Source organism: Gobius niger, assembly GCF_951799975.1.
Source record: "Gobius niger genome assembly, chromosome: 9".
Classification (NCBI taxonomy): Eukaryota; Metazoa; Chordata; class Actinopteri; order Gobiiformes; family Gobiidae; genus Gobius; species Gobius niger.
This window is the reverse complement of record NC_136860.1, coordinates 28,798,560-28,809,730: the sequence shown is the minus strand read 5'-3', so window position 1 is coordinate 28,809,730 and position 11,171 is coordinate 28,798,560. Positions and strand designations below refer to the sequence as shown.

Sequence of the window (11,171 nt, the reverse complement as noted above, 5' to 3'; positions counted from 1 at the left end):
GTGCAGATCTTTCTATTGTATCTAGTTTGGAAGTCAAATAGGCTGTATTAACAAAAATACATTATATTATTAGTTTTGTTACACTCATACTCTCTCTGAAAATCTAAAACCACAAAAAAAGTGTTCCCACTAGATTAAGCATACCATGACTTAGACCAGGAGTTCCCATACTTTTCAGGCCGCGACCCCTAAAATCACCAAAAACTCCAGACCCCCCCTGTAAAATGTTATTAGCATTCATAGTCATTTACGGTGCAAAGCATTAAAAATCTGGTTTAAGGATGTCAGATTGGATACTGTATTTTGATATTCTTACTATCCCTAATAAATGCTGTTTTCAATCATAAATACATCAAATTCAACGCCAGAAATGTCAAAAATCTCGAAATCATCTTGCTCTCCGAAACTGGCTTTTAATTTATTCATTCATTTCCAAGGCTTATATTGATCAAATGAGGATCAAGTGATGGTTCAAAACACCATAAGGGGCAGGCTGTATGTGTGTGTGCGCCATATCTGATCAAACTATTTTCCACAACCCACGCTTTGCCACTTTTAAAGCATTGTAAAATAAATGGAATCCACGTTCAAGGTTATTTTTCTACAACTGTTATTGCCGTCAACCGCACACTGCAAGGCCCGAGCTTTTACCGAAACCATGTTAATTGAAAAGTTACACAAGTAATCAAGTTGACTTTGACTCCACAGCACAGCAGCTATTTCCCTTTACATTGTTTGTTAAGAAAAGTGCACTCTTAGACTCTTTGAATTGTTGCTATTGGTATTCTGGCAGAAAGCGGCACATCATCTGAAACGGCCATTGTTGTCTGGTATTGAACCCCTTAATGATAAATCCCCCGCTCTCCTCCCGGTGATTGTGACTTAGAACACCTTGAACAACACTGCATGCATTACCCATCGTTTCATGGTTGCTTCCACATCTGTGCCAGGAAAAAAAAAGATGTACTCGGCAGCGGGCAATTTCAAGTTCAAGTATGTGATTGGCTTCATTCTCCAAATTAAATTAGGTTTCAATCATATGGCACTTGCAAAAACACACAGCGGGCAGATGCTGCTGAGAGGAGGAGGATTAGGACTGAATTAAAAGTAGAGTATGTCCTTTTTAGACGGAGGGAAAAAAAGAGAATGATATTTCTGGATACAGTTGGAAAAGTGAGGCCATTTTAAAGATTACATAGATTATCATTGGAGATATATTGTTCAGAAAAGGCATATGTTCCTCTTTATTGGCAACAGAAAGTAGAAAATGGGTTTCTTGAACTTTTTGTGCTGGCTTTTAATACACTTATTCCGCATTATTAATCTCTGAACCCCCATCTAAACCAAGCACATTTTCTCCAGTTTGCCTTTACTCAGATCTAAAAGCTTCTTGAAAAAAGTGTCACAACAGCGATGAAAACGAGGATGAAAGCGCAACGCAAGAAAGTGACCAAAAAAAGCGGCAAAAGAGCGACAAAAACGTGACGGCAAGGAAACAATAACGCAAAAAAAAGCAACAAAAGCACAACCAGAGAGTGATTTTAAAAAAAAAGCAACAGTAACGCTTTATATTAAGGTGTGCCCGTTAAGCCCGTTAAGCATTAATAATATGCTTGTAATATACTTTTATCTGTTAGCATACTAATAGGTGATTAATAATACGCTTATTCATAGAAGAAGAAGATTTTTATTTATATAGCGCCTTTCACAAACATAGTCACAAAGCGCTTTACATTTGTAGCTTCAGTTTCCCCTGGGGAACAGAAGCACTGTCGTTCACTCACACACACACATCATTCATCCTGGCCTATTGTACATGTTTTTAGTGGTAGAACAGGAGTACCCGGGGGAAACCTTTGCAGACACAGGCACCCGGACCTTCTAGCTGTGAAGCGAGAGTGCTAACCACTGCGCTACCGTGCCACTCCTTAACCCTGACCTAAACCCTTGCCCTAACCCTAAAATTATTACAACGCTTATTAATACTTAAAGGAGCAGGCTGCCGCTTTTCCATACTGAGATATGTTCTTACCTGAGCTTAGTTGATAACTGTCTGGTCATTGTGCGTGCGCTCCGTCACGCAAAACAACCAAAGATGTTGTTACCATTAGGCCTCTCCCAATGTTTTCCTATGGCTCCATACAGGGTGAAGTTGGAAGCTACCAAGCTCTTCCACGCACAAAGATCAGACAGGTACGCATCAACTCGTCTAAGCTCAGGTAAGAACGTATCACAGTATGGAAGAACTGTGTGCTCTCAGTCACACAAAAAGACCAAAGATGTTGTTAGGATTTGGCCTCTCTGTATACTCCAATGGCTCCAAACGGGGGTGAAGTTAGAAGCAATGAAGCTCTTCCACGGGCACGCACAAAGACCAGACAGGTATGTATCAACTCGTCTAAGCTCAGGTAAGAACATGTCTCAGTATGGAAAAATGGTGGCCTATTCCTTTAATGCGCGGTGGCCTGTTGTCTTTAATGCTCTCTCGCATTAAAGACAATAATGCAATGAAAAAGAGACAAAAACACTGAAAAAATGTGATAGAAACACGGTGACAGCACAACATAAAACTGCTAACAGATTTTATTTGTGCTTGAAAATGATCATTCTTGCCATGCTGGAAAGAACTACATTAGAAAGGTATATATAGATAGAAAGTACAATAGAAAGGGCATCTGGCATCTGTGAAACAATAACAGAACATTGTACTCAGCTACTGTTTTATTCTTTGGTGAAACACAATCTAAATTGGACCACACTATTGTTTTTTCTTTCCTCCTTTCTACCCCTTATTTACAAGTGAGTACGAATGTCTGTTCTTACATATAAAGGAGACTTGTGTCCCTTAAGGATACGACTTTAAAAGTTCATCTGCCGCAGTTAAGCTCGGGCAATTTCAAACAAGGTCCAAGAAATTGAGAAGAAACTGGGATGTGAGCTGTCTCTTTAGCCCTGAACTGTGGGGGGTCTAAGAGCTGTGTGTGTTAGTCTGCAAGTCACTACAGAGGAGACCAAGCAAAAATAAAAAATCAACTCCCTTCTCGGCTAAAAAGACTCCCAAGTGACGCCGTTGTAGTCTCATCTTTGGAATGTTCTATTAGCTTAGAAATAAAGTCAGTGTTACAATTCAAAATGTGAATTAACCCAAAGTTGTACGGCCTAGAATTCCAAATCTAATCTATTAAAGCACTCTTGGTTGACAGCATTTTCACACCTGGCTTAAACTTTTGCACAGTAATTCCGATCCCGCTGCGAGGGCGTGTGCATCGTAGCTTTGTCTGTCAGGAGATGAAAGTGGCACAGCGGGTTTGAGTCCCCCTCGCACCAGGAGGTAACTGGGCCGCTGCCTCCGAAGCTCGTGTCACCAAACAGATTAATTGGATGAGGTTTGTTCAGAGTGGTAGTGATTGGCTCACTGACTATTATCGCATCTTTCCAGGCGTTGCTTTGAGTAGAGAGAGTCTGAAACACAGACCCGTCTAATAGAACTCTGTACAAACAATAAAGTTGGAGGTGTGGTTCCTATATAGTGGTTGTTATTTGGCGGATTGACTATATAAAAGTTTCCCAGTAAACAACAGTAATATGCCAAATAGAAGTGTATGTCTTTTTTTTTTTTTTTTTTTACCGCCACAGTGATGATTTTAAACAATTAAACCAATGCTGGATATGATCACGATACAGCAATACAAAGGTCAGCAATCAATATTAAATTATATTGTAATTTAACAATATGAAACAAGAAAACACAGCAACATTTTTACACATTTCAACTGAGCTTATTATAAACAAAATACCTGAAGACCTGTTTTGTATGATCTAAAATGTATGGTTATCGCTTTACTGTATATTAAGTTGCTCATTAAGTGTTAGAAAGGTATTAATAAGCATTAGTAATTATTTTGGGTTAGTCTGTGAATAACCATATTATTCAAGGCCTATTAGAATGGTGTTTGATAATAGTGTAATGATGATCTCTATAAGCATACTGTTAATGGCTGACTTGTATGTTCATAGATAAAGTATAAAAAGCAGCTGATTAATGCCATCACAAGCATATTATCGTGGCCTTTTAATTACTGATGCTTATTAATACTTAACCGGCAACACTTATAATGAATCGTTACCGATGTACGTATGTTATTGTTATATTGTATTGCTGTATTGATTGTATTCATACACTGGACAAATTACCATCTTGAATGAGAGAAATTAAATTGCTTGAATTAAGGTACTTTATATTGAATTTGAGTAGATTTCAACTAAATTGTAAAAATGCTAATGCCAATGGAACAAGCATGACTATAAGAATAAGAATAAGGAATAAGATAAATTGACTTTTACATTGGAAAAATATACTTTTTCACTTGAAATGATATACAATAATTTGAATAAAGAAAAAATGTGCTTGTTCTATTGGCGTTAAAATGAGACTAGACCAAACATACTCACATTTTATATTGAATCTCTTCATTCGTATTATCATCAGCGTCCACCATGATAAGAAGCATCCGAATAGTCACTTCCCCTGTGTTTTCCGCCCCTGGATGAGGACGGTCAGATAGTGCAAACGCAGCTGAAGCTCTAGTTCCTAACGGCATAGGGACCTAACTGTTGACCTTATCACATGACAAGGGGACAGGAGCTAGGATCAGGACATAGGAGCTATTATTGTAGAAAATTCGGATTCAGCACTCAGCACCATCTGCCTCCTCACGCTCTCCATCTCCTCTTCTCCACCACCGACCTCTCTGAATGAGAATAGTTAAGAGCTGCCAGTCTAGAGTCCAGCTCTCAGAGATAAATTGCAACATATGGATTTGAACATACTGCTTTATTTGCTGCTCTTTGCGTAATGGCATGGGTTATCCAGGCCCCATTACCCGTGTCTGAACTCTGCCCTGTCATATGCCCACCTCATTTTGTATAATGTCCTCTGCCTCAAAGTATCCATGTTTACACCGATGGGTCACAAATGAAGATTAATGCACTCATGGCACGTGTTAGTGCATAGTTATCTGTCTTGGCAACGGCACACACTGCACTGATGTTAATCATAATGCAGAAATAAGCAACATGACAACTTACTACATTACAAGGAATACAAGTATCTGCAAAATGAGTTATAAAAATATAGCAAGAAAATACAGTAGATCAGGGGTCTCAGCAGCTTTTACTCTTACTACTTACTACGCTTCGAGGACACTGAGGATTTAGGTGGAGTTCACCCTGATGAGGTAGTACCCAAGATGATGTTTCAACACAAGAATAGATAAGAGAAATTTTGGGGGCTACTTGAAAAAAACTTGAAAGCTACTGGTTGGAGAAAAGATCATATTTCAACAAAATCAAAGAAAATTATTTGACTTATTCTCTTCATATGTTTGCTGATTATTCTATGCATTTTTTGCTAATAGATGTTTCAAAGGCGTACTTTATTGTGCCTGTTGGAATATTTGAGTGAGTGTTGGTTTGAGAGGTCTATGGCACAGATTGGCAGTCAGTCTACCCCAAGGCAGCTGTGGCAACAAGCGCCCTGAGTGCTATATAGGACTAATGTATTCGTCCTATATAGCACTGCTACCATGCACAGCGGTTAGTGGTTGTGCTTCAAAGGTAGAAGGTCCCATTTTTGATTGCTGCCCGGACGGGGTTTCCTCCGGGCACTCCGGTTTCCCCTACCACTCAAAACATGCATATTTGGGTGTATGTGAGAGGTTGATGGCGGTTGGGGTGAATGAATAATGTCTTCAGTGAGGCGCTTTGATAAACTTGGTAACACAGGCTTGTAAAGCACAATACAAGTATAAGCCATCATCATCAGGTACGTACATACATTTGTGTTGCTACTGTATTTCTATTTCCTATTGAAAAAAAAAAAACATTATTCATTTTAGATTTCACACATCACGCTTAAGAATGTGAGACACCTTTAAAATATATAGATATATTGTAAATGTGTTTTTGAACTGGTGTGCCATAAGGTGTCAATTAGATATATCTATACGACTACCAGTTCGCGAATGAACATCACTTCAGATATTGACCTCCACTTTCAGACAGTCAATGTAAGATTGAAACCACCAATCTCCACCACTAGAGGCAGACAATAACCATAATGAGGACATTGTTAGCTCGTGTGCTGTAAGTGTTGAGCAGCTGATGGACAGTGCTCCAGTCTTCAGCGTAATGGGAGGTGGGAGGCTCAGATAAGGGCTGCCTATGAGGAGTGTTATTGATGGCCAGGCATCTAGATAGAAACCCATCAAAGTCCCCATTATATCTGATGAGACCTGAGGTAGCACGGTTCACCGGGAGGGCATTTGTGATTCACCAAAACCTGTTCAATAAGCCATCGCCTAGACAAGAGGCGTTTGTCCTCAATGGATGACGCCAACACGAGCCCTATTCCACAATGTGTCTTTGGGAACATGGGATCATTTCACCCATAAATCTGTGACGGTATAAATGTGTGTGATTTAGGTTGTGGAATGTATGGATTGCATCGGATTTGCTCAAAATCATATGTTTGATTGAAAAATCCGCTAAATATTCCCGTTGAAGATCATCACACACTCAAAGAAATGTACTTTCACAACCTTTACTTTTAAATAGGTCAATTTTACTATATTTATGCACACACTTTAATTTTTGACAAATTACTCAAGCCCTTTGTCTATTTTTAATTTAATGCGGTCAAGTATTACGCTTACTCAAGGCTATTACATAGTATTTACGTTGGATGGTTGCATAGACAATGTGAGTTTTGTCCCTCCGAGGATGCCATAGCTGCTGCGCGCCCCAAGTAAGTGCAACACGCATGCGCAGGAAGTATTCTGAATTTGACTTATCGAGCCGTTGTTTCTCCGGACTAAACAGGTAATTCTTTCCTCATTTTTATATTACTAATTAGATTGTCAGCATTTAGATTTGCATGTTGAATTGTGAACGAACTGCAACCGTCAATATGTTGTAAGTACGATGTGAAAAGACGTGCGTTTTTCTTTGAAATTTGTTGTAAAATTGCGCACGAGGCTTTTCTTACAAGTTATCTCTTACCTTGCGGATATGTAAATGATGGACACATAGTTTTGAAGACAGTTTATGTCGATTTACACGCTTCTAGATGGAGTTCCTTAACATCCAAGTAGAATTTAAGCGCGCTAGCTGTTGGAGTGGAGATGGTGAGCAGAGAACTATAACCGCACAAACGAAGATTTCTACAGCACAAACGTAACACAAACGATTGACATATGTTTTGTATAAATTTGAGCATAATGGGGCCAGATACACGGAGGTGATTAAGAGCAGAATGTTGTTCACATTCACGGCCACGCGCACAGCGAAACCAAGGAAAGGCAGCGCGTGCACTTATGAGACGTGCTCGTGGCGCAGAGAGCTGAAAACCATTCGCTAAACCATTGCACTCTTATCAAATCCTTTTCATTTTTCGGAGGCGGTTTGCCTCTACCTCTCTCAGACAATCAGACGGATGCGCATGTGAGATCAGGTCAGTGAAAAATACACTAGCGCGATTCAAATCAGCGTCATCCTTATCACCACGCGGTGCGGCTAGCTAACAGAAGTCATTACAACAATATAAGCAAGTTGTGGTTCGTGTGTCTGTGTCTCCGTTTTGCGCGGGTCAGTCTGAGACTTTGAGCGTATGAGATTAAGTCATTGATTATTTCAATAATCGAGTAGTTGTTGATTAATCAATTTAACACTAAAACACATACTATCATTTATGTTTTCTAGATAAATGCAGAATTCAAAAGGATCACCACAATGGCACTTACTTAAAAGTTCATGTTTCAACTGGACCAGCATGCTTCCAAGATGGTGAAAATATTCAGGAAGAAGGGAGGAGCGCTTGGGCAAAAGATTGTTCAAATTATGGCAGCCACTGAGGAGGTTTGTAATTGCTCCCTAAAATTTACAGGCATAATGTTTGTGTAAACAGTGTCTCGCTCTTGCTTATTTTATTTGTTGGTTTGTTTGGTCGGTACAGTACATGTTAATGAACATACATGGGTCTCATGCATTTAAACAAGCCACACCGGTCTTAGGCTAATTTCCATCCGTCGTCCCCCATGTGCACTCTCAAACACACTATCATTCTTACCTATTGTATGTGTTTTTAGTAAGGATGTAACGATTCTTTGAAAATCGATTTTAAGTTAGCATAAGTTAGCACACTCAGAGTGTAGCGTTAGCGCTAACGCAGAGTTTAGCCTCATGACAGAAGTTTAGCAAAGATCATGAACTGATAAACATCTGACCTGCTCTGAATCTGCTGAAATCTTCATCAAATGTTTGTTTGTCAAATAATCCACTATCTACAGAGAGCTTCAGGTGTTTCCTCTTTACGATAAACAACAGGCACCGAGACTGTGAGGCGTTCGAGGGGTGTGGGGAAAAAAACTCTGCACTGTAAAATTTGTTCTAAATGTTATATTTTTGTTCTAAAAAAAGTTGAGTAAATATCAAATATAAGCAAAATATAAGTCTCAAAATGTTTACTTTGCTACATATAGAAAATGATTAAAGAGATTTTTATAATTTATTGAATCCAACCTCAGTGCAGCTTGTGCAGGAGTGGGGTGAGGAGAAAGAGGAGCAGGGCAAATGTTCACGACTACCACTACTGGCTAAAAAAAATAAAATAAAAATGTATTTGCTAATTATAAGGACATGTAGATGGATCAAATTAGTCATTTATTTTCTAAAAGTAAAAAAAAAAATCGAAATTGGGTACTTAAAATCGAAAATCGAATCGAATCGGGGCTTGAGTGAATCGTTACATCCCTAGTTTTTAGTGGTAGGGGAAACCGGAGGAAATGTACACAGACATAGACTATATTTTTATACCGAGGATGCTTCGTCTGGACACCGTTTCCCCGGTGGCCGCGTTTTTAAATCTGTCTAATCAGATTTGATTATTTGCGTCGCTTTTTGTTTACAATGAGCGTCACTCGTGGGATGTGAAAGTCTCCTCACGCCAAAATACAAAGTGCGTGCAAGAGAGAAACATAAAAACGCTAAAATCTTTGCATCCACAGCAAACTCCTGCTATGATCAGACTCACTCGCTGATACAGTGATGAGTCTGGATTTTTCCAAGCTACATACTTCCCACGCATACAGCCACCGCTGGGTCAAAGCGCATATATATGCACAAATATAATTTTTATTTTATTTTATCCATATTTAATCACAGTACATTAAGCAATTGGTATACTTTTTCATTTAATTATCTGATGAAATATCATATTCTTCAATGCAGGTTGCTGAAATCATTTTCCTTCTTTTTTTTTGTGTTGTTTACAGAACAACACAATTGAAGTGAGGAGATCTTGCATCCTGAAGGCACTCTCGGTGTATTTCAACGAAGATCCTAACAATCTCATTAGGCAATATGTGGTAAGTTTTAACTGCTAATATTTACATTTACTTAAAACAGTCCTGGATGCAACTCAGTGCATTGTACATGTTATATTCATTATGATTTTACTCCGGCTTTGGATAAATTTCATAATTGTTCATACATTGCTAATTGTAAAAATGTTCAACTTGATGAACTATTTAACATTTTATTGCAATTGTAATTGATTAGTACACACATCAACTACAGTCCTTTAAGTAGACATATGCATAATTTACTTAAAGATAGGCCTGGAGTAGTCTTTCACTAAATGCATGCTGTTTGGAGTAATCTTGGGGGAAAGCTGTTTGAGGTCTCTTTTTTTACCCAAAATCCTCCCCATTTTTGGGGAGGTCAGTCTGAAAACGAACATTATGTAACTTCTGAACATTTAAAAATCAGCAGGAAGAGCTTCAGTCAAGACCTTTTCCGGCTCCTTCACCTGTAACTCATTTACAGCATTATTTCTTACAGATGCCATATTATAAATTGTAACATGCCCACTTTAAAACAAGGATGCAATAACTGGAAAATGTTAAATCCTTGTATATTTTTTTTACATATTTTGCTCATTTGTGTGTCTTCATTTTAGGATGTGGAGTTCCGTGATGCCCAGAGCCAGATGGAGAAGACTGTCATTGGGATCTACGTCATCATGCATGATGGTGGAGAACAGGAATCACCAGAAGATGTGGGCATCATCATCGAAGGTGTCACAGTGATGAAGGACCTCAGAGATGTTGCCACCGCCGTCTCGCTGCTGTTTGGTCTCATCTACGTGCTCAACCTTAACTACCCACCTGACCTCAAGTACAGTTTTGAATTTTATCAGAAAGTTCTGATGGAACTTGATACGAGGAAGCTTTCAAAGAAAGTGCAAGTCCTGAAAAACGAACTTTTTGAGTGACTCTATGAGTGAGATGGCCTATAGAGGTGATCTATGGCTATGTGAGCAGTTGTTCTGAGGCGTAATGTGTTCAAAATGCTCTCCCAAGTAATATGAGACATATTTTGTTTTAAGTGTTTTTAAGAGCCTGTTCTGTAGCACTATATATAGGCTTACATATTAATTCACAGGGATTTTTCAAAAAAAAAAAAAAAAAGATTTTCTTAAATTGAAAAATACAATTTAAAAGATTTCTTTTTTAATTATTATTAACCAGTTGTAGCTAAACTTGACATTTTTACTTGTTTTTTTTTTTTTCAAACCATAAGACTAAGATTTGTGTTGAAGCTTACTTGAAGATGAAGATTTTTTTTTGTTTTTTTGTTTTTACATGATTGACATTGTTAAATTGGTTCTTTGCCCTGTTAATACTGATTCCAAGAATAGCCATATCTTTTGGTTTAACCTCTTAACCGCACCTGAACAGCTTTTTCTTTACCCGAATCTAAATGCTTCTGAAAAAGAAAAAACGTAACAACAAGAAAAAAAAACAAACAACAACAACGCACTAGAAAAGCAAGTATACCACTATCTAAAAGTTAGGTAAGAGGAAGAAGTCTAAAGGGTTTTTGTCACTTCTTTCTTCTGATTTTTGTCTGTTTTTGTTGTACTTTCACCACTTTTTTGGTGGTTGCATTTTCTTAATTTTTTGTTACATTTTGACACTTTTTGTTGGTTTCTTTTGCCACTTTTCCCTTCAGTTTTTGTCACATTTTTGTCATTATTTTTTCTTGCACTTTCATCCTTTTCTTGTAACTGTTTCGTTGCTTTTTGTGGCTTTTTCTTTATTTTTGCCATTTTT

At 38.2% G+C, this 11,171-nt stretch overlaps 1 protein-coding gene across 1 annotated transcript; it reads left to right on the top strand.

The window, feature by feature from the left end:
• Positions 1-7,814: 7,814 nt before the first annotated feature.
• LOC306967599 (uncharacterized protein) lies at positions 7,815-10,330 on the top strand (the record flags this gene model as incomplete). The annotated part of the gene is made up of 3 exons (XM_079562681.1): positions 7,815-7,914; positions 9,330-9,422; positions 10,016-10,330. Exons 1-3 carry the CDS (start codon positions 7,840-7,842, stop codon positions 10,328-10,330), a joined length of 483 nt encoding a protein of 160 aa, XP_079418807.1. The 5' UTR covers positions 7,815-7,839.
• Between the last annotated feature and the right edge of the window lie 841 nt (positions 10,331-11,171).